The sequence below is a fragment of the Asterias amurensis genome, chromosome 3, assembly GCF_032118995.1.
Source record: "Asterias amurensis chromosome 3, ASM3211899v1".
Classification (NCBI taxonomy): domain Eukaryota; kingdom Metazoa; phylum Echinodermata; class Asteroidea; order Forcipulatida; family Asteriidae; genus Asterias; species Asterias amurensis.
In genome coordinates, this window is record NC_092650.1 from 1,099,234 (window position 1) to 1,123,693 (window position 24,460).

A 24,460-nucleotide genomic window follows, 5' to 3' on the forward strand; every position below is an offset into this window, starting at 1 on the left:
GTTAAATATTCACACATAGCCTCTGTAAGCAGAATCTGTAAGCACGTTGGCATTTGGCACTATCTGTGTTTCAACAGTATGACCACAGCAGCACTTTTGTTGCTCGCGAAACTCAAAATCTCACTTTATCGTTGACATTTATGTTCCAAGACACAAGATTAGTCCGCCACAGTTGAGAGAAAACCAATTCACCACTTTCTTAATGTTCATTGTCACTCTGAATCAAGTAAAAAAGGTCAATTTTTTTTTTTCATTTCTTGTTTGTCCCAAAAGTATTGTAAAAATCTGTAAATACTTGTTTAATTTTGATCTGGCGTCCCACACAACACAAGCCGCGACCTCTGTTTTCCTTGGTCATACTCTTAGTGCCCTTTGCAGAATGGCTCCATAATTATTTGTAATGTAAGTGCCCTTTGCAAAATGAAGAGGGATTTTCCCCTCCAGAGAATTGTCATCGAGCCTGAGTTCATTTACGCATAAATGTGTACGCATCAATCAATAGACACCAGAAAACAAAATGGCATCAGAAACAAATAAGCACAGTTTGAAAACGTCAAGACAGCTCTGACCTTTCCCTAGCATTTCTGGTAGCCATCCTCGTCCTTTTATTTTCGGTAGAAAAGTTCAAAACCGATAACAAAGTGTAAGAGAACCATTAGCGTCTTAAATTTACAAACAAGATTGCCCTAATAAGTTAAGTGTTAATCCTTCACGCGACTGCACTGTTACAAGATGGATGGAGCCGGGTAAAAGAGGAGAGAGTCTCTCTTTCTTATTCTGTCTCTCCTTGTCTCTCTGAGTCTCTCGATGATGAGGGAAAGTGCAACGTCGCAGTTCAGTCGGGTCCGCTAATGTAGTTTGTGTCAGTGATGGATCACCATCAGTCGGTCAATAACAAACAGGGTTGTCAGGGTTATGAGCTAGCTCAGATACGCTTGTGAGGCTCATCACGTATCGTCAAACAAGGCCTGCCATTTCAACGATTGCCGTCTTTGGTGCGGGTAGTTGTTGCTCTCAAAGACAGAAACATTGAGCTTGTTAGATTTTACAAATGCAAATTTGCAGTGTTGATAATCAGTTGGGGATTTCTTTTGTTGGAGTTGAGGGAAAGAATTCATATTGTGCTTAAGCATGTTTTGGACACCGGAATTGCAAATTAATTGGAACATTTTAAGGATCCCGTTGGGAGGGATGGGGTTATATCGGCTGCTGTTATAACCCAGGCACCAACATAACATGTCAATCATTTCTACTAAGGACAATTGTTTTTAAAAAACAAAGCAGTTTTTGTCTCCAAAATGTCTCGAGTCTGTCCATCTTTTCAAATTGTTTCATCAATTGATAAAAATGGATAAATTCCTTGGGCTCATCGTTTGTTTAGGGAATAGTTCTCCTGAAAACAGTTGCTCTGTGTCTTCTTCTACCTCCATGCTCTGTGATACGCGAGTGTGAATGTCTGTGTGCACTACACATATCAGTAGACTTAAGATAATGGACTGTCTCTAGCTATTCAGACACTAGAGGGCAGTAGACTATCAAACCTCCAAATGATATATTAAAAAGGAGAGGCTGTATTAATGCATGGTTAGTTCGATTCTCACTAGCTGAAAGAAATTGCTTATTAAGGTGTGCTAAAGTTGAATATTAATTAATGTTTAACTAGTATCAGGTGTTCCTTGCAGATGAACAACTCTCACACAAAAAAGGCTGTCAATATTTTGTCAGGAAATTAATTTCAGTAATTTTTATTATTATTTGTGAACTTCAAATTTGATACCAGGCCTTCAAGGAGGCAACCAATGCAACATTGCCTTGGTGCCCTTGAAATGCTCCAGAAGAAACTGACAATTTCCTCATAGGGTGCCCTTTACCAATAGACCTTATGCATTGACGTCATCCAGCGGCCATCTTAGGGGAAAAACGGTGACGAAACAATCGAAATGCACAGATTTGTACGCGCGGCGCACAGGATTGGCCAATGAACAACCTCCTTTTGACCTCTAGGTGAGGGCGCCCTACTGAAATGACGTCATGTGCATAAGGTCTATGAGAAAATGCCTTGGTGTCCTTGCCCTTTCAAAAACAAAGCATACAGGCCTGTGATACGATCTTTGACATCACACTTTGTTACTCTATGATTTTGTCAAACCACTACCCAAGCCTAAATATATGAGTTTGAAATTTTAAATGGAATTTCTTCTTTTTCCTTTTTTGCAGGGCCAAACGCCAGCAGTCAGTTTCGTGAACGGATTTAACTTTGGTAATCACACCGCCGGAGTACACCACAACAACAACTTTGTGGCTGCCAGCACCAACATGTCCTCACAGGTATTGTACAAAAATACTTAAATTAAAAAAAAAAAATTCATATGAAAAAGGTTGAGCGGTTTGATCCAAAATGTGAATACCCAGCCTGAGCAACTTATCTGACAGTTACGCTTCTCAGATTCAAATTTTGGGATATAAAAACAGAAATCTTTTTACATAACCACATTACTTTTAAGTGAAATGTTTCTCAAAATACTTTATACTATCGAAAGCTGCTGTACTTCTAGCGTTCACAAATCTCCTATTAGAAAGGATGCACTTTAAACAGTAAAATCATTCGGGCGAAGATGATTTTTAATTTCTCAACCTCTAAACAGATGGAAATAATTATCTTGAAAATTGGTACTGATAATAATTTTTTAATCAGTGAGCTTTCAGGTTGAAACCACTCATTTTTTTCTTTTGGATGATCACCAATAAAGCTGTAGTTTGTCTTTAAACATCAGTTGCAATGTATCTAATCACATCTAATGAATCACGCCATTAAACTAAGAAAGTAATTTTATATACAGTGACAGAGAGTCGAGAGAGTCGAGAGCTCTTATCCTGCGCAAAAATAATAATCAAACTACATGTAAAAGGGCTGACTGTAGGAACGGAAAAACATAACAAATGATATACATGAAGAGGCACATGTGAAATCCAATAGTCCCAGGATACATTTAAAATGTTCTTGTGATTGCCTGAAAAACAGCCGATGGCAAGATCGTCTCTGGCGCATCCGTCGTCACTTGATTGCCGAACATGTTTGTTTTCTTAAGACATTCAGTGTACATGAGCAGATCCTTGCCAATGCTAAAACCCTCAGGGCTTGATTTAAAAAGTTAATTGCGGTATCATTCTTGTTAAAGTGCAGGATGAACGTTAAAACCCACCGTTTGTCTGAAGGATTTCCTCCCCCTGAAGACTCAATAAATTATTTTTTCCCCTTCCTCTACTTAGACGTTTCACACTCCAAGTTTTGGTGATGAGGAATTTGACATCCCACCTATGGCACAGTCAATGGGTGAGGGAAACATCACGACAATGACCGACCATGCCTTCACCGCCCAGCCCGTCAATGAGCCAGTCGGCAACCAGGCTATGCCTAATTATCATACAGACTCTTTACATGACCGAAGAGTCATGTCCAGCCCCTCCGCTCCTAACAATCAAACTCCGCCCCCAATGCAGCATCAACAGATGATGACATCACCTGTCAATCACTCCAATCCCCCGATGTCACACTCCCCATCAATGTCACAGTCATTGTCACAGTCCATGACTCTGCCGTCACCGACGCACAGTCACACAATGACCGATCCCGCAAATCACTTCCCGAATTCCATGTCTGGTGCCGCCTTCACAGAGCCGTTGAGTCACATGACGGAGAGCCTGCCCAATCCGCTGACGACGTCCAACATGCTTGTGAATCCACAGTTTCCCCCTCATAACTTGGACATTCCTCCCATCACGGAGCCGACTAGTAGTCTTGGTACAATGAGTGGCATGATGCCTCACACACAGGCTGTATCTTTCAGTCACTCAGCCCCGACAACAACGCATATTTACAGTCAATCGTACCACATGCCTCATATGTCACAGAACATGGACATGTTTCCCATGGACTCGCATTCCAATCAGCATATGGGACAGTTGTCCACAATCAACCAATCAGCAATCAGTTCACAGCTTGGTCTTCACGCTGGTCTGCAGCCAGGGCAGGGCATTGTGGGTAGACATCAAACGTTAGGTAAAAACTTGGGGCCTGGTAATACGAGGTCTCCGCACCAGGAGAGCAGTGAAGACAGTGATGACAACACACCACTAGCACAGGTATGTCCTGCACAAAAATATATGTTTAGATTGTACTTTGTTACTCCTGTTACTCAGTTTCTCATGTTACTTGGTTATTAATGTTACTAGGTCACTTATGCTACAGGGGTGGATTCCACAAAGAGTTAAGACTAGTCTTATCTCAAGTTACTTATCTCAAGTTAGGATGAGTTACTCGTCCTAGCTTAGGACTAGCCTTAAGTTTTTAATAACTTTTAGGACTAGTCCTAAGTTGTGAAATCGACCCCTGGGCTACTTATTTGTTACTTGTCTACTCATGTTACTCAGTAAGTTTTGTTACTCGGTCACTAATGTTACTTGGTCACTTATGTTTTATGCTTTGTACTTAGACCAAATTTCATATAGCTGTTTAGCAGAAAATACTGTTCAGCAAATTTCTCTGCTTAGCGAAAAGTGAATGGGGTATCAGTCACAACAATGTAATCTCTATTGAATGTTGGCTTGTAACATGTTACTGCTAAGCAAGGTTTTTCTGTGCTTAGCAAGTTTTTCTGCTTACAGGTTTTATGCAATTTTAAATGAAGTGTCAGCAGTTAACTGACTGCTTTATTCCATTCAGGAACATGAATAAATATTTCTTAAAAACCTTAATAATAAATCACTCTCTCTCTCCTTCAGTTTGCAGCAAAAAGGCCCGAAGTCAAAGAAACCAAGAAGAAGCCGCCCAAGAGAAAGCGCAAGAAGGATCCCAATGAGCCTCAGAAACCCGTCTCTGCCTACGCACTCTTCTTCAGAGACACCCAGGCAGCCATCAAGGGGCAGAACCCCAACGCTAGCTTTGGTGAAGTCTCAAAGATTGTAGCTTCCATGTGGGACAGTCTAGGAACAGAACAAAAACAGGTGAGAAAGTAACTATGAGTAGTAAACCTTTTTTCATTTATTTTTATTTTGTGTTTATTAATTCTGGTTGTGAAGCCAAGGACTCACAGAAAGGGGAAAATTAATCACTGTACTAGCCAAGAACCCAATGGAGAGAAGATAAGGAAGGAAGTTTCAGTTTTTGATGTGGGAAGAAAACCCTGGGGAATTATTCCAGGGAGAACCCACGCAGTCTGGCAGGGACTGAAAACCCTATCCACATAGTGCCCCCACATAGTGCAACCATGTATAAAATCTCTGAAAAGAGCTGGTGAGCCCACCTTTGGCTGTAAGGATCTCACAACGGCTCCAAGATATTAATTCCAACCTCTCCTTAGAAATCCTAGCCTTCTCAAGATTATCTGGGTTCTACCACCCCCCCTTCACAGGCTTGTCCAGTTCAAGTTTTACAATCAAATTAACTTAAACTCAAACCAATTTGACCTTTCTTTTTATCTAGGCGTATAAGCAACGGACTGAAACAGCAAAGAAGGAGTACCTTAAGAAACTAGCGGCATACAGAGCAAGTTTAGTATCAAAGGTAAGTCTCTTCTTTATCTGTCTCTCCAATATTTTACTTTTTGTTACTCATCCAACGTTATCGCCAACAGCGCGAGCGCAACACCAGGATGAAGTTTAGTTTTAAATGTGGGAGAAATAACCCAAAATACGTGCACTCTATAAGACTTTGTTATTATTATTATTATATTTTGTATTTGATCTCAGGCGGCAGTAGACACAGCACAAATTGAAGAACAATCCCCTAGCAAGCAGAAGAAAACGGCAGCAGTCATCACGGCTGCCCCGGCCACGGTCGGTCACACACACATTGCGCCCCGTATCATCGCGCCAAAGCCGATCGTCACCGGCGTGCCTATCACGGTAACCATGACGGCAGCTACTAAGCCCATGATGCAACCCGGCATGAACCAGATGCACAATGTACAGAGGGTCGTCAAAGCGCAGTCTATGGTGAGTATGCAACAGCGCCCTCTATTGTTAGAGCTAAAGCCTAGTTGCAAACACTTAGCCGTAATAATCATCTCCTGTTCACTATTTTTTATTTATTTACTTCAAAGCTAAGTTCAATTCTAAAGTTTAACTTTAAAGGCGGTCATCTAAAGTCGTAGTACTCCAGTTTTAAATCACACTTATTTATTGCTCTAAAAACAAAAGTAGACTTGAATTCTGACACCACTCTCCCCCCGGGCCGCTCCCCCATTTCTCTAACGTTGCAATTGACGTCTTTCACAGTACCTATTGAAGTTGGTTTCTTTATGTCGAATAGTCGGGTCCTCCAATAGTCCCCCCAAAAAAAACTGAAAAATAATTCCTCCAAATTGACACCAAAAAATTACAAATGAGCACTGGTTTCGAAGGTTTGTTTCATAAAGTCCCGCTCCAGTCAATTTGTCTTTGTTCACATCCAAACTATTGAAAACTTATCCAGCAGGTTTCCTTTATGGTTTATTTATTGAGTGCTCTATTACTGCAACTTATTCATTTACACGTTTTACACTCAACAAATTTAACAAAGAAAATCTAAGAATAAATTGACGATTTTGATTATTTATTTTTCTCTAGATGGGTGTTGACGGTATGATGCCACACAATCACCAAATCTGCACACGTAACGGCTGCAATAAGCCCAGCATTGAGAGCCCAGAGTGGGATAATGAGTATTGTAGCAACGAATGCGTCGTTGATCATTGCAGGTAAGAGTCATATATATCCCAAGTATCTGACAGAAAACGTAGTAAATGGTACCCATGCCTCGAAAAACCCTTGGTGCCCAGGAAGCCCAGTAAATGGTACCCAGGCCACGAGATAACCCACGGCACCCAGAAAACCCAGTTAATGGTACCAAGGCCTCAAAATAATCACGACACCCAGAAAACAAAGTAAACGGTACCCAGGCCTTGAAATAACCCACGTCACCCAGGAAGCCCAGTAAACGATACCCGGCCTAGAAATAACCCACGGTGCCCACAGCAATTGCCGTGGTACCCTGTGCTTTTGCTGTGGTGCCCTCTGCAAGGTCAAATACAAACTCACATTTTCTGCATAGAGTACCCCCTTACCAGAGGAAAATTGCTGTGCACCTTCAAGAGCCAGGTTCAAGGCCTGAACTTACATATCATCACATAAGCCATTTTTGTTCAATTGTTGAAACTTTTTTGGGGTGAATAGACATGTAGTTGTAACTAGACATTTCCATAGGGGGTGTGGATAAAGTAGGGGCAAAGACAATTTGTAGGTGAACCATTCATTTCCTTTTTTCGACAGTTCTACCCCCCCAATAAAAAAAAAAAAAAAATAAAAATAAAAAAAAAAAAAAATAAATAAATAAATAAATAAAATAAAATTAGTTTCTCTCTAGACCAAAAGGTTTCAGAATCTGGTTTTTATTGATCAGATTTGAATAGGCTAAAATGCCTAATGACGGGTACTAGAATTTGCAAACTTTTACTCTTCCAGTCTATAGTCTAGAAGGTTTCATTCTTCTAAAATCACGCCCTTGTGAAACGTGTCATGAAATACCAGGGCTTTCATTTTGGAATCTGAATATTGATATCATTTTGAACTTTATAATTAATTGAGGAGTCCAAAGTATCTTTCTGTTATGGAGAACACAAGACAGTGAGAAGGCAGCGTGTGTGGGCATACTGTCAGGCAGAACACAAAAGCTAAAATGTCAACAAACACAAACAGCAAAGTTTAAATTGAATACTGGTCTGAAATGGGTTACAACCTCATGCAAGTGTAATAGTTTACATTTCTATCGCCCATCAAGAGGCATTTTCAGTCAATTCAAATCTGATCAATAAAAACCAGATTCTGAAACCTGATCCGGGGCTGTTTTTCTTTTGATCGGGGAATGGTGTCGGATGACAGTGTTGACCTAAATGCGTCCAATGTGTGGGTTTTGTGGCCTTTGTGACACTCACTTAGTCCACGGATATCCAATTGCCAACAAGTCACCTGCTTTTAGTTTTTTTTTGAGGGTCGTAAATTTTTAAAGGGAAGGTTTATGTTTGGTAACCACTCTTCAAATTAATGGCACTACAAACTTACTTGGTGTGAAGTACAGCAGCTTTCGATAAAATAAACCATTTTGAGTTTTTATCCCCCAAATTTGAATTCTTTTTGATTTTTTATCTAATCTTATAGAGTAACACTTGTCTAATAATGTCACTTTTTTTAAGTACAAACTGAAATTGAGAGCTCATTTTTTAGTTTATGTGATTATAGTAACTTTGTACTCCCGGGTGAAGGGAAGCATTTATTGCTAAGTATCTTACTGAAGGATACAAACTTCACGACCGGGATTTGAACCCACTGTCTGATGATTCAGATATTGGTGTCATTGCTTTCTTTATTTTGGCGGTGGAATGTGCAAGACTTATACAGTCGAATTAAGATTGTGTCTTTTCTCTTCCATTCTTCCTTTCTTTCTATTCAGAGATGTTTTCACTGCTTGGGTGGCTTCCAGTAGTGCTAACGGTGGAATGCTGCCATCCGTCAAATGAGGGCGCTCTCTGACGTCAAGAATCCCAATGTGAAATAATCCCCCCCAACGATGCGTCTGGGCATCAACTCTTATTTATTATCAACAAACTACTCTTTGCTAAGTTTCTGGAGGGGATGCAGCTGTGAAGAGGTGAGGCAGTGATTGGATGGCGTGTAAGATTGAAAACGGTGGACGAGCAAGGATGGGATATTGTACGGCCCAGGTTGCTCTTTGTGTATGATAATTAGAAAAGTGGGCGGATCCAGAGCAAGGAAAAAGGGGAGGAACCACAGAGAGGGATCAGTGTCCATGAATTGGAGATTTAAAAAAACACAAAATTAAAAAAAGGTAATCCCTTTTTAAGTATCTCTGGATCCATCCAAGATTAGAAAGGATTAAGTATGTAATCGTCAGCTAGGTATGTTGAGATCTACTTCTTGCTCATTTTATAAATTATTTATTACTCACAATTCATTTAGAATCATGGCTATATTTTATCATACTGTATTTTAGTTTATTCTGTGCAACTAAAGGTCTTATTTTCAAGGCCTTTGAATTTTGACACTTGGGGACCTTTGATTTCTTGAACAGCGCCCTCTTGTGATTAGATACATTCTTCCTTCTGTTGGGACTTTGTTTGGTTCTCAGACTGCCTGTCATTCTTAACAGTACAGATTCATGAAAGGTGCCAGATTAATTTCCAATTTCACCCATAGTTTGGCTGCAAATATATGGCCTTTTCAAAACCACGGCCTTGGATTCGGCTGCAGGCTCCGTTTACTCGTCTGAAACCCTGAGCGCGTATATGTAGAGCATGCGCAATTGTCAAAACAACCCCAGGGCCAAGCTAGACTTAGCCGAATCCAAAGCTGATGCCATCGTTTCGAAAAGGGCGTATGTATGGAAGAAAAGCAACATGGCTGCCGTCCCTTCACCATTACTAGTTCACTAATGACAGCCACTCTTTTCAACTTCAGCCTAAATGCAATCATGAAATAGTTATTAACATGAACTTGAGCAAACAAATTGGATGCAAGTGGTAAGCTTTTGAGATCAGAAAGGCAAACCTTCTTCTCTGTATTAGGAAAGGGCCAATAGAACATCTTTGATCATGGCTGTTGGCCGAAGAATGCAAAGATTGCATGTAGTGTAGTCAATTTATGGTCAGACATATCCAGTAATCCGGCGTCGTGAATAATAAAGAGCCAGCAAAGGCACATTCCAGCAGGAATATAGGGCTAGATTAAGACATCTTAATCTGCTTTTTATCGATCGATGAGAGCAGGATACAAGTGCTTCCAAAAAGTCAAACTATGTTCAATATGGCTGCTATGTTCCTGAAAGACAGAATTGTCATGACGGGGATTAGAACCCACAGCCTCATGAATAAACCAACTGATAGAGTGGGATAACATCTATGGTTTACCACAAACTGAGATTTATTTCTGACTGCCTGGCCAATATCTAAATATCATATACCAAGAAAGATAACGAATGTGCAAGTTGGGAACTTCCTATTAACAGAATAGCGCGTTTAACGTGCATGAGACTTACACTTTCAATTCTAAAAAGTCACAGAACATTTTTGTTAACTTTTATTTTATTATCATTAAAGTGGTAATAATTATTTTTGTAGTGACCTGTTTGTGGTTATTCGTAATTATCTTAATTTATCCTTTTAAAAATTATTAATATATTGCCTTGAATTTTGGAAGTATTTTTCTGGTAAAGAATAGACAAAAATGGAAAAGTGTTTATTAATTTATTTGCGTTGATACTACACTGTATCAGTGTGGGATTTGCTTCCCTATTTTGTAGAATGTTTTCCTTTTTTATGAAGAAATAAAAACTAAGATTAAACATGCCATCCGTCTTGGCGTGGTCTCACTAAAAATTAAGTGCGTTAATTTCTTGACCATTCTGTTCAAAATGTAGAACATGGTATTGTACAGTTTTATGTGTATTTTTTCACACCAGGGCTCAATTTCATAAAGCTGTTAAGCAGAAAATACTGCTTGACAACTTTCTTTGCTAAGCAAAATTTGAGTGGGGCGTCAGTCATGGAAACGTAATGTTACTTTGGCTGATAAACTGGTAAATCCAAATCAATACCTTAAAACCATACAATACTTCATTAGTGGATTCTGGAATACCAACTAAATTTCCAGAGCATGTACTTTGCGACTCAAGGATGTGGGTTCGAATCTCCTAAGCTCACGCTGATTTCACAATGACTAGAATAAGTATTGTCGTCTAGTTACTGAATCACAAATTCTTGAATTGTGCAACTCATAATCATAGACATGAAACAATATCTGTATGAGAGAGATTGGCTGTTGCCAGCTTGGTGTCTACTCCTAGAACTTTCGAGTAGACTTTCCTAGAGGTTTCGTTCTGCTATCGTCTCCGTTATGGGAGGGGATAGCGTAACGAAACCTCATAGTTCTAGGAGTACTTGGCGTCTATATCCCCTTGTGGGACTTTGCTGAGTTCCCTTGATAGGAAGATCATCTAAAAAAAAAACTATAAAAAAACATATATCAAACTCATGCAGTAGAAAGTTTTTCTTTTTTAAAGGCAATATTTTCTGCTTCATAGCTCTGTGCGAGTGTTAGCCAATTAAACCCCCTGCTTTCTAGAAAGATTTTTTTCCAGATATTTCTACCGGAGTATAAATTCCATCTCCTTTACTTCTGCTAGTGCTGCCTATAAATTGCTCAATTCCTTAACTTTCAGGCCTGTATTTACTGTACATACTTATTTCTTGGTACTGTTATAATAAGACTGTACTGTCCCCCCTCCAGAAACTCAAATGAGAAACCATAAATTGCTGTTCTCTAAATGTATTTTTTGTAGCAAGTTGATATTTAACAATAAGAAAAATAAAACCTTGTGTTGTTTTGTTCTGACCATTGCTGTGGTTGCCTGTAACTTTAGGGGCAACCATTTGTGTACAGACAAGGGCGAATGGAATAATATTTTATGTATTTTTTATTGACTTTCCAAAGTTAAATTAATTAAGTGCACTTTGTCTGTGACCACAATTTAAATTAATAAAGTTCCGTATACAGTACAATGCCAACAGTCAGTTTAGTTGGGAAGTGTTCTCTTTAATTGTTTGAATATAATGTTGGTGTTTGTTTGTTGGTCTGTCTGTTGGTCTGTCTGTCTGTCTGTCTGTCCTTACAAGATACAATATGGCCCTTTTCGAAACCACGGCTTCGGCTTTGGATTCGGCTTCAGGCTCCGTCCTCTCGCCTGCAGCCCTGGGCGCGTACGCAAAGCACGCACAATTGCCAAAACAATCGCGGGGCCAAGCTAGCCTAAGCCAAATCTGGACCCGAAGCCGTGGTTTCGAAAAAGGGCCATTGTGGGTGATTTTTTTGGTAGGAACTGCACTTGTGGGGTATTTTGACCTTGGAAATTAACATGGGTTAGAGGAGGATTCAAAAGATGGCGCTATAATCAGAAGAAGTTTATACACAGTTCATCGTATGGGTTGGGGTGGGGGGAGGGCATACATCGGTATCAGGTTTAGATAAAAACAAGCTCCTGCAGATGAAAAAATAAATCGATCGTTTAATATTTTGTTTATGTGATGAGACTCGATGACGAAATTCTCATATTTAGTTGCATTGGGTTATCTTGTTAACTTTGGTAACTTCTTACTTATTCGGGTTGTGGTGTGTCTCCACCTCCCCCCCCCCCCCCCCCCCGCCATCCCTTTTCACCTCGCTCCAAACACGCAAAGACTGTATCAATTTTTACTATTTGTTGTCTACTGCCCTCTTGTGTTTTGTAAATCTGTTATTCATACCGCCCCTTATACATCTACTAAACATGAGTAAACACGGTCTCTAGTGCCGGTGTGGCCGGAGATTTGGTCCCGGGAGACTCTGTCCTCAAATATTATGGCAAACTGTGTACAAACTTCTTGTGATAGCGCCCTCTTTTGAAGCATCCTCTTTCAGCCCATGTTAATTTTCCATAAAGGGGACAGAATCTACGGCAGGCAGAAATCCCCGGGACACCTGCTTTCCAACACTCAGTATGATATGCAGGTTTTCAAGCCAGCCTACCTTCCCCAACATTTCCCTTCGTGTTTGTTTGTTAGTCGTACCTGCTCTCAGCGTGCCTACTCAAACAAAAAATGGTGGCCTCTCCAGGTTAACAATACGCCTCCTCCTTTATAAGTCACAACAAAAAGTAAGAATAATAAGTCACAGAAATAGATGTCGATGCTCTTCATCAATAATTCATACGTACCTGATATGTTTCATAAACATTATTGAAATAATATTTGTGTGGATGTAAAGTGATCCACACTACGGGATTTGTCCTACATAAACATCGCATTTTCGGCCGTCACTCTGTAAACATTGATTGTACGTCGCTGATGACATTACCCTCTTATGCAGTACCTGGGAAATAATAATGTTTTACAGATGAGGGACTCTAGAACTCCCCCCCCCCTGCACGTTTGACTGTTAAAGGCAATGGACTCCTTTGGTAATTATTGTCAAAGACCAGTTCAATATGAACACTATCCCCCTGATACCGAAGTTGCAAGAAAATAATGAAAGAATTGAAACTCCTTGTTGCACACATTGCTTGCTTTTACTTTATGCCTGAGTAAAAGGCTTCACTTAAGTATTTTCATATTTTTGAGTGAGAATTTACCTCTTTCTCAAAAACTACGTTTTTCAGGGGGAGATAGTTTCTCACCTAATTATATACTTTATCAACAGCTCCAAGTTGCTCGTTACCAAGTGAGTTTTTATGCTAACAATTATTTGTAGTATTTGACAATAGTGTCCTACCATGGTCCTACAGTGCCTTTAAATTGACAAAGGAGAGTGGCCATCCAGCCACAGATTCTGCGAGTAAATTCCTCGATGGTTTTTAGCGGACGTGATTGTAGCCCTTAGGGATATGCGGGCGTGATAGCAGATCATTCACCTTCGATGGTTATAAATAAAATTCAACCAAGACATCGTGAATTTAAAATCACACGGTGTCAGAACTGAGCTCAAGTTGGCTACAGTTTGACAGAATGTATATCAATAACACGGCTTGAAGACAGTCCATTGGAAATGTTGTATTTGGATTAAAGGCAGTGGACACTATTGGTAATTACTCAGAATAATTATAAGCATAAAATCTTTCTTGGTGACGAGTAATTGGGAGAGGTTGTTAGTATAAAACATTGTGCGAAACGGCTCCCTCTGAAGTGCCATAGTTTTCGAGAAAGAAGTAATTTTCCACGGATTTGATTTCGAGACCTCAGATTTAGAACTTGAGGTCTCGAAATCAACCATCTAAACGCACACAACTTTGTGTGACAAGGGTGTTTTTTTCTTTCATTATTATCTCGCAAGTTCGATGACCGATTGAGCTCAAATTTTCATAGGTTTGTTATTTTATGCATATGTTGAGATACACCAACTGTGAAGGCTAGTCTTTGACGATTACCAATAGTGTCCACTGCCTTTAAGTTGTCGGTTTTATAGGTAGCTCCCGACACAACTTCGTCTTGTGAAGTGTCCCTGAGATAAAACATACAAAACCAAAAGAAAAACAAATTAATTCCTGCTACCATTAACAAGTTGCCCCATTTCTTAACGCTGGCAGATCTTGACGAGTTTACGCGTCATAAGGGGTTTGTAAAATGTGTAGTCCAGACATGCCTTTATTCAAACTCATGCGATATCGATGATTGGTGGCGGTTCCTACGACCAAGCACGCCTGAGTGCCTTCAGCACGTGTGGCGTTCTAAACCATGCGTGCTGTTTGTAAAGTCGTCCATTTTGTCTTTGATTACCAAGATGCATGCATCAAATTGGAAAGCAATGGCAACTTACAGGCTGGTAAGTGTTTTCTTCTTCTCTCACTATGTTCAGCTGTTTCCCAACCCTTTGTGCAGGTCTATGGCAGCGTTTTTCGTTTGACAGGGTGTTCACTCTGTTTTTTAGTTCAACAATTCCAACAACAGCGTTACCTCATTACAGAATAATGCGCGCACTATGCCTTTAAAGGCAGTGGACACTATTGGTAATTACTCAAAATAATTATTAGCATGAAACCTCAATTGGTAACGAGTAATGGGGGGCTGTTGATATTGCAAAACATTGTGAGAAACGGCTCCCTCTGAAGTGACTTAGTTTTGGAGAAAGAAGAAATTTTCCACGAATTTGATTTCGAGACCTCAGACTTAGAATTTTGAGGTCTCGAAATCAAGAATCTGAAAGCACGCAACTTCGTGTGACAAGGGTGTTATTTCTTTCATAGTTATCTCGCAACTTCGACGACCAATTGAGCTCAAATTTTTCACAGGTTTGTTATTTTATGCATATGTTAAGATACACCGAGTGAGAACACTGGTCTTTGACAATTACCAATAGTGTCTAGTGTCTTTAAAGGAACACGTTGCCAGTGGATCGGTCGAGTTGGTCTCTGAAAAGCGTTTGTAACAGTTTGTTATAAAATGCATATGGGTAGAAAGGTGCAGTAAAAGTAGATTACAATGATCCACACAAACATGCCTCGAAATTGCACGGTTTTCCTTTTACCTCGTCGAATAACACGGTCGGCCATTTATGGGAGTCAATGTTTGACTCCCGTAAATGACCGGTTAGTTCGCAAAGTAAAAGGAAAACCACGCAATTTCGAGGCAAACTTGTGTGGATCAGTATATTCTACTTTTAAAACATCTTTCCAAAAATATGCATTTTATAACAAACGGTTACAAACGCTTTTTATAGACCAACTCGACCGATCCAGTGTTCCTTTAACTTAAAGGTTCCAAGAGAGAGATGCATTCCTGCGTTTATTTTAAATGTTTTTAGATCTATTAACTTTTTTTTTTTTTTTTTTTCCGAATAACATCATTGGTTTTTAGAGGTTAATTACCAGTAATAATTTTGTATTCAATGAAAGTAACAAACAATCACCATGTGTAGATTATTATTTGTCAAATTAACTCCAGAAAAAGGGTTAATGTTTAATGTGACGGTTAATGCGCGTTCTTTAGACTTGATTTATTTCCCGTTTAGAGTAATTTTTTTCTTCGAAAGATGGTGTTTCAGACATAAAGATTTATCGGACAATATTTGTGATGGTTTCAGCTAATGAAGAAAGAAGCTTCTGCTATTTGTTTTTCAATCGCAATGTGCACCCCCACCCCCCCCCCCCCCCTGTCCCCGGATTGAACCTTTTAGTTTGATTTAATAATTGCAGCTTCTTCGAATTGTCGTGTAGGCATTTTTATAAAACTGACTCCGCGTGGTGTATAGAGTGGACAAAATTAATTATAATACGATCCTGTATAAAACCTAAGGCAAGACAGGTGCATCGAAAGACAAAACTGACGGAACTGGGCGGGCTCTCCTATCGAGCAACGTCTCTCTTGCCATCACCTGCTGATAATTAATGTGACGCAGTATGTCAACAGAGGGCGCACTCTTAAACATATTTAAGTTATCGCTGTGGTTGGTTGGGAGTCCCGCCCCCACAGTGCTGTGTCAAGCGGGGACCATGATAAATCGGTCGATTATGCGATGCGTGTACGTACGTACGTACATTGTACATGTAGGGCCTACATCCCCCTCAACTAACGGGTGTGCAATTCAAACTACGATTAAACCGAGAACTGCTGCAAAGCAACGGCTGTCAATCACACCCTGGGGACGAGGGTATAACCGCTTGGGACATGCGCATCACGTGCTGGGGAACGGATATGACATGTGGTCACATGACCTGGCCGTCGATCAATGACAACCTCGTCAAGAGATGTGTGTTCAGTACAGGAAAACAAATCGCTCTCGTTTTTGGAGAATAGAGTGAGGAGTGCACCGAAAAAAATGCTGGGAGGATTAAAAGCTGTGGCTTGATGGTACTAGGAATGTCGTCGTGCACAAATAAATGGTCATCTCGTCCTTTCACGTGGAAGCTCGTGAGGTCGTTTCACGTCATTTCACGTTGCAGAATTTGACTAACCGATCTTTCCCGATAATGTAAGGCCCTACACACCGTGTGTTGAAGTCCGCCTGCAATATCTATAGGGCCCCTCGCACAATCCATCTACGCATCACTAACTGGGTGTTCTAAACCACGCTGGATAAAATATTAATCACAGTGAAATGAGATGCACTTTTTTCCTTCTCTACACTCTCCCCTTCATATTCATCGTGAAATGATTATTGTCTTATGCCACCAACCGAGCATGTGTATGTGAGCTCGTCGGTTTTTTCCGTCTCTCTCTTCAATTCCGTTGGAGCCGCAGATGTGAGAAGGATGCGATTGTCGTTATCTTGAACAATCTCTCGATTGCGACTGGGTGTAATTATTTATATAATGTCATCTTTGAGAGAGACCATAAAGTGGAATTAAATTGTCCCTTTGCGCCACTCTGGAGTGAACAGAAGGATGTAGAGGACGGGAGGGATACATGTCTACATTGGAATTCGTTTATATGTTGACGAGTGCTCTCCTGTGTGGGATTATTTTTTACGAAAATAACCTTTCGTTTCGACTCGACTGGTTGAAAAAAAAGGAAGCATCCAAAGTGATTTGTGACGCGATTCTGGATGATGGAATACTCCGTGTGCGTTTCCTAATTAATGTTCTCAACATTGGAGGGTATTAATGTTCAACGGTTATTACAGCATTAAGGGGTTTCAGTCAGGAACCAGCCAACATTGACATTACTGAAGGGTGATTGGGAATGCATCGCGCGAATGGGGGTGAAGCTCGCCCGGATTTTGTCAGCACAGCCAGCCATCGATGTCCCTAAAACCACTGAATCAACACAAATTGTCTTTGATGGATTTCTGGACCTTTGACAGATTGTTTGCCGAGAGAATGGACAACGTGAACTAACAAAGTGCGGGAGATAAAGCTTGTCGTACTTCAACCTGCTTAAAGGTTGCTAGCCACTATATTCAGTAGAATTAAAGTGATATTCTGGTTACACTTTGCGATGGCCTTTTAGTTGACAGTGAGATCTTACACGGGGAATCTTCAATCACAAGATAAGAAACAGTGCACTGTTTGTGTGATTGGCATGTTATGTTGATAGGCTGTGAGTTTACGGGTACTAACTTTCGTCTAAAATGCAAGACCAGACAAGAGCTTGTTCGTTATCCCTGGATGACATCAACGTTGGACTTAACTCACGCCAGAAGGAGAAGACATCTTCTGATATCAAGAGACAGAGAAAAGATGGGGAGGGGAAGGGCATGGCCTTAGAGACCACGCCCGAACTGGAATCACCAGTTATTGAGAACTTGCATAATCGGTTGCTCTTGACTCCGATAAGGTGGCAATCGAGATCGGATTCCGCTGCTGCTGCTGCTGCTGCTGCTGCTTCCTACCGTAGAGACAGCGCACCAGCAACACTTCTCATGAAGGAAGATGCGATTTCAAGACGCTGCTCCAACCCTGCACTCCTGGAGACTATTGAAGAAGGTCAGGTAAGCTGTCGGAGGAAAAGCACTCCGGCCGTCATGATACAGGGCTCCTTCGCCGGTCAGAGACTGAGAGGAGGGTTGCTTCTCAGCCCCCGAAGGACCCTCAACACCATCCACAGTTCCACACCCATGGCCCCTGTCAGACGGAGATCAATGCCGGAGATTACCACCACACACAAAGGCACGGTCACACTAGAGACTTTCTACCCTCCACCTCGGAGGAATAGTCTGGTGACCTGCTCCTTAGCTGAGGTGGCCACCCGATTTGAGCTGCTCAACACTCGTTCGCAAGTCCCGGAGGAAAGCGAAATGTTGGAGAGGTCCCGCGGTGGATTCGACCGTAACAACGGCTCTGGTGTTCCCCCATCGTCGCACAGTCTACCACCTATAACCCTGTGACAATGTCCGGTTTCTGGATATGTCTGGTTACTGGCTCCAGTGTCTACCTGCCGGTGAAGGCATATCATTTTCTTTTACACCGCAGCGAGGGGTTTTGTACTTTAAACTCCTGGCTAGGAGACTACGATTCAATGCTTTTTGAAATAATCATCAAATGGGGAGCATGTGCCTAGTGACATTATTAGAAACGTAGTCTCATCTCAAGACAGGAAGTGGCAATGTTACAGTACAAAAAAACGTCGCTGCGGTTTCAAAACAAAAATGCCTAACGGTGACATCATGAGTTAGATTTTGTATTTAACAAAAGTGCATTGTGATGTTAACAAAAATGGCGCTCTCTTGGTTATATTGATGTATGAATTCCACATGAATAATGTAGCAATAAGATTTAAGTTGAGATTTTCTTTCAGTGGCGTTATTTACTAGTTGGAGATTGAATGATACTTCATTCTTATTACGTTTGCTTGACATCAGATACATTGTGATACCCACCCACCAGATACAATGTCATCGTGATGGGTAAAATTATCCGCCATTTATTTTTTTGCGAAAGAGATCAAAATGAGATATCTCCGTTGGCCACAGAACGTCTGCGTCACTTCCGATGCATAGGCTTCCCGTTTAAAGGACAGAAAGTTGCCGCTCTGATGGGACCATACCTTCCGGTACAGGATCTTAATTGAACAAAGTGTTGGCTAAAACAAAAACAAGGGGAAAAGGACACCCTTCCATGCTTAACATCAGCCTCGAAACCCACCAGGGGTTTTGTCCAATTTGTGCTAATAATGTCATTGGATTGGTATACCACTTGACGTAGTGTAGCCACACATCAGCAGGGAGGATAGATGTCTCCAGTGCTCGCCACGAGACAAAATTACGTCACAATTATCCTTGTCCTAATTTTGGTTAAGGCCGCCATCTTGGATTATACGGTTTGCAGTTCTACATTACACGCAATGTCAATGCAACTTGTATGAGATGCACATGGGACTCACTTCCGCATGGTTGGTTAGACTAGCTGTAATTGAATATGGTTGTTATTGCAATCGCTCTTTAATAACCTTTTTTCATTTCTGAAAATACCCGTAGCCAAGCGGACGTCTGCTCCTTGTACACAAACCTCTATACGAACTATATTAATGTAATTGTTGTGTACATCTATATAACAAATCCATGCATAATAATTGGACTTTGATAATGTTGATTTTTGGAGTTATTCAGGAGTAGGGTCATGCCTTTCCGATGTAAATTATTTGTATATTTGTTTATTGCCAAAGTGTTTTTATAATCTATTTATTGATGATATTTATTCAGAGAACCATTTGCGCTGTCAATGCCTCCCCTCCCTCTCTCTCGCTCTCCATCGGTCCAGACGACCTATACTTCCCGACCACCACGTAGTTCAGTCTCTGCTCGTCTGCATGCCTCGGCAATTCATTAATTTACCTGCTAAACTCGTGTCAACGATGTGATTGTGAATATATTCTCTTCCCGTCGTTTCCTTCCTCCCCAACAAAGAGAGAACAAAATCATCGCCTTGCCGCAAATATGCCATCATCCATTCATCATTTTCTTTCACCGAGATTGCGAGAGCGCGTGTAGAACCCTTAAAGGCAGACGGTATAAGAAACATACGTTTTTCATGATGTTTGTGAAATAACGTTGAAAACCGCCCCTAGTTGAATCTTGTGTAGTAGAACAAAATGGCATCTGATATAAAAACGTGTGTCGAAAACAGGCGCAGGATCAATAATGTATTACCATCTTAAAGGCAACGGACACTATTGGTAATTATTCAAAATAATTTGTAGCATAAAAACAAGCTATGGAGAGCTGTTGATAATACAAAACACTGTGAGTAAAATTTGTGTATTAAGAGGGCAATTTCTCATCAAATATACCTTATTAGGTATCTGGAAGCATACAATATTGTGCAACATAATTAGGGTGGTTTTTCTTTCGTTCTCCTGCAACTTCAATGACCAATTGAGTAAGATCGTTCACAGTTTGTTATTATGCATATGTTGGGATACACCAAGAGAGAATACTGGTCTTTGACAGCTATCAAAGGTGTCCAGTGTATTTAAGCGAAAAGTTTATTTTTATTAAGCAGGGCCTGTAGCGGGCCCTCAGCAGCCACTAAATCTCATTTGATAAGATAACCTCGATTAGCTAAGCAGGATAATGAGCTTAGACCAATTTATGTACTTGTCTTTAAAGATATTAAGTCATGCGTGTAGATAGACTGGCCCTTTTTATATCTGGCTTTTCAGCACAATATATATGACTAGGTAGACAGGGAACCATGATAAAAAATAACAATCCAAGTAAATTTATGCCATATTTTGTCATGAAAGAAAAACAATTAATAACAAATAAATATAAATTGTGGAGATTATCGTCCTAATAATAAATCGATATTTTAGATGTATTATGAATATCATTTTTGGCAAACAATAATTGAAAGATTGCGATCAGATGTTTACCAAAGCAAACTAAACATTGTATTAGATAAGTAGCAATAAATATGACGAGCATAATTAGATGACAAAATTTTTCCTAGGCTTTTTGAAGATCAAAATTCATTTCATCTTTGTTTCTTTTTTTTTCTTCAAGACACATTATTCATCCCATATAAATTGATTTGAAACGTAGGCGACCGTAACGAGCTTGGCAGCATGTACCATGTACATGTGATTGTTTCTGAATGTGGATTTCACATCACTGACAATCTCTCCTCAATTAAAAAATTAACTTTATATTTATGAGATCAATTGTTTCAATGTTGTTCGTCAGAGTCCTTTCAGACGAATATATTCCATAAACTAATCTTTCAAAATAAAATTCTTTAGTCCAGGGGTGGATTCCTCAAAGAGTTAAGACTAGTCTTATCTCGAGTTAGGACGAGTTATACTCATCCTAACTTAGGACTAGCCTTCAGTTTTGTACATCGCCTAGGACTAGTCTTAAGTTAGGACTAGTCCTAATTTTTTGTGCAATCGACCCCATGTCCCTGATATTATAAACAAAACTTGCAATATCCTTTATTATTAAACTCGACACTTTACCACAAGAAGGGGAAAATAAATGACAAAGAAAAATAAATTCTCGTAGAACTCTGTAAAGAGACTCTCGAGTTTTTGTCGACTCCCTTGAAGGTGTTTATGTACGGGTTGAACGGAGAGGCGAACTGCCATTTCTAGGCTACATCATTCCACGGTAGACGGCCCTTTCTCGTTTGCATCTTGCCATTCCTTAATCAATGAAGTATGTTCTTTGTTAAAGGCACTGGCAACATTTGGTAATTGTCAAAGACCGTTTGAGGAACCTTTTCTCACAATGTTTTGTACCATCAACCTCTCCCCATTACTCCTCACCAAGTAAGGTTTAATGCTAATAATTATTTTGAGTAATTACAAATAGTGTCCACTGCTTTTAACATCCCTCTGTTATCATATCTTGAAAATGAGAATTTTAAATGGATGTGCTCTTCCAAAAACTATGGAAAACCCCTGTATGGTGTGTGTCTTGAAAACATGAGTATTGGAATGAATGTGCCCTTTCAAACAATACAACCTGCTATGATAATGTTTCGCGTGAACTAATATGATTGGAATGCCTGCACTGCAAAAACCGGGGTTTTAAAATTGACACTGAAAAATTGGAGATTATCAAAATTTACATCATAAGGTGTTAAAGTAACAACTATTAATTTTTTGGAGTAGAAATTTGTATTATTTTAACAAACTATGGTGTAAGTCACAGTTATGATGTCATTTATAGCACCGCAGCTTGTGCTGTTTGTGCTCTTACAAAAGACAATAGCAGTCCTGTATGATAAGATGTGTCTTGAAAACGTATTAGTTCGATGGAATTACTGTATACTCTTCCACACAAAAAAAGACATACCATCAGTTAAAATTGTTTCTCAGAAAAAAACTAGAGGAGTTGAATGAAGCTTTTCTTTGTGAACTTGACGATTTGATGTAAGACTAGTCTTTGAAACCCCATCCATTTGTAACTGACTGTTATATCCTAGTGTCCCTTTAACGTAGTCTCATTTCGTATCCTGAATGTTAAAACCTGTCTACACCTGAAGTTTAATTTGTTCCGGCGATGATATTGTAGTCACGATCTGAATCGGGTATAACATTAAAGGGCTATAGCATCAAAAGGAAATGAAGTTTGTTAAAGTCGTACGTATATTTTGTTTGGGCGTTATCAAGTGTGCTGTTTTTGACTCCCGTGACATAGGGCCTACTCACTGAATATATTTACACAAATTGTAGGCATAAAACCTTACTTGTTAGAATAAAAACTTACTTGAAAACGAGTAATGGGAAGAGGTTGATAGTATAAAACATTGTGAGAAACAGCTCCCTCTGAAGTGACGTAGTTTTCGAGAAAGAAGTAATTTTCCACGAATTTGATTTCGAGACCTTAAGTTTAGAATTTGAGTTCTCGAAATCAAGCATCTGAAAACACACAACTTCGTGTGACAAGGGTGTTTTTCTTTCATTATTATCTCGCAACTTCGACGACCAATTGAGCTCAAATTTTCACAGGTTTGTTATTTTATGCATAGGCCTATGTGAAATACATCAAATGAGAAGACTGGTCTTTGACAATTACCAATAGTGTCCAGTGTCTTTAAAGTCGTACGTATATTTTGTTTGGGCGTTATCAAGTATAGGCTGTGTTGACTCCCCTGACATCTCATTGAATATGTTAACACATTTTTTTAAAAGGCAAAGTATACCTTGGTTTTTCTTTAACCTTTCGATTGTTTAATCCAAAATAATTTAGATGTAGACGTACAACATAAAACTAACCTGTGATCATTTAATTTCAGAAGGTTGTCCCGTTTCGTTTCCGAAAATCCAGAGTGGTTATGTCCATGCATGCAGGAAGAATCATTCCCATTCCCACGCTCTCAAACTCAAATTTTATAGACCAACTCGACCGAATCAAGGCAACGTGTTCCTTTAAAGGGTCTATGTAACTTTTGTAGGACAAAAAACACAATGTCCACAGATTTACATTTAACTTACACAGTTTGAAGATTATGATAGTAGAAAGCTTCCCTTGAAATGTTACTTATACTGAGGTGCTGTAGTTTTTGAGAAATGAGTAAAAGTCATTATTTTCGTCTCAGTTTTAGCATGTAAAATTGTATTAACCAGTTATGCTATGGTTTTGGTATAATATCATAACTCGTAATTGGGATTTTACATGCTAAAATCATTTTGGTTTCATGAGACGAAAATTATTTTGTGACCTGCTTTTATTCATTTCTCAAAAACTACACAACCTTAGTTAGTAATGTTTGAAGGGAAGCTTTCCACTATCATTCTCTTCAAACCATGTAAGTTTAATGTAAATCTGTGGACATTTTGAAAAAGTACCCGAATCCTTTAAACACAAATAGTCCAATATTCACTCGTTGACTTACTTTATTCTTCAAATTTATACGCAATTGTCACACGACCTTTTAATCATTAGGGATATGTAACTGGAAATAATGAACTGACAGTTTTAAGCAGATAATGTCAGGAAAATAAATGCAAAAAACTACAACAATGGTGTCGCGCTATTTAATAGCCTCGACAGCTTTCCAGAAACTGCAAGCATATAGATATACAGATGTCGTAACAACTGTCATTAGAATAATCAATACGGCATTTTAATATTCCATATCCAATCGAATAATTAAAGATAAAATCGCCTCCATCTATAGTCGGGAGAAGGAATGTTGTATGTTTTGTCTCTTTCATGAAATATGACGATTTGCAATTGGTACACGGTAGGCTACCAAAAATAGATTCATGTTATCATTACAACTTTAATCCGTTAACTCAATGAGTCGATGAGCTGATGTTTTTAAAACTATATTGTTTAATGTTTCATTTTGTTTAAAGGCACAGTACGCTATTGGTAATTACTCAAAATAATTGTTAGCATAAAGACTTACTTGGTAATGAGCAATGCATGGAGAGCTGTTGATAGTATAAAACATTGTGAGAAACGGCTCCCTCTGAAGAAAGGTAGTAATAGAATACCT

General features: G+C 39.6%; 2 protein-coding genes across 7 annotated transcripts in view; both read left to right on the forward strand.

Annotated features, from left to right (window-relative positions):
* The window catches only part of LOC139935065 (TOX high mobility group box family member 4-like), a 77,365-nt gene extending 65,750 nt beyond the window's left edge, over positions 1 to 11,615 (forward strand). For 5 of the 6 annotated variants that reach the window (XM_071929519.1, XM_071929518.1, XM_071929520.1 and 2 more), the window contains 7 exons: positions 2,218 to 2,328; positions 3,271 to 4,143; positions 4,783 to 5,004; positions 5,483 to 5,563; positions 5,749 to 5,994; positions 6,607 to 6,737; positions 8,486 to 11,615. In XM_071929519.1, the coding sequence (XP_071785620.1) occupies positions 2,317 to 2,328; positions 3,271 to 4,143; positions 4,783 to 5,004; positions 5,483 to 5,563; positions 5,749 to 5,994; positions 6,607 to 6,737; positions 8,486 to 8,552 (1,632 nt within the window). In that variant the 5' untranslated portion in view covers positions 2,218 to 2,316 and the 3' untranslated portion in view covers positions 8,553 to 11,615. Of the gene's footprint in view, positions 1 to 1,559; positions 1,627 to 2,217; positions 2,329 to 3,270; positions 4,144 to 4,782; positions 5,005 to 5,482; positions 5,564 to 5,748; positions 5,995 to 6,606; positions 6,738 to 8,485 lie in introns of those variants that run through there. The other variant, XM_071929522.1, reaches the window with a different exon arrangement.
* Positions 11,616 to 16,309: 4,694 nt separating this feature from the next.
* On the forward strand, positions 16,310 to 23,475 carry LOC139935293 (uncharacterized). Its single transcript, XM_071929813.1, has one exon. It carries the CDS (start codon positions 17,644 to 17,646, stop codon positions 18,397 to 18,399), a length of 756 nt encoding a protein of 251 aa, XP_071785914.1. The 5' UTR covers positions 16,310 to 17,643; the 3' UTR covers positions 18,400 to 23,475.
* Positions 23,476 to 24,460: the final 985 nt, after the last annotated feature.

What these genes read in the sequence shown, in the direction of transcription:
- LOC139935293 (XM_071929813.1), top strand. Translation starts at nt 17,644, where the DNA reads ATGCAAGACCAGACAAGAGCTTGTTCGTTATCCCTGGATGACATCAAC.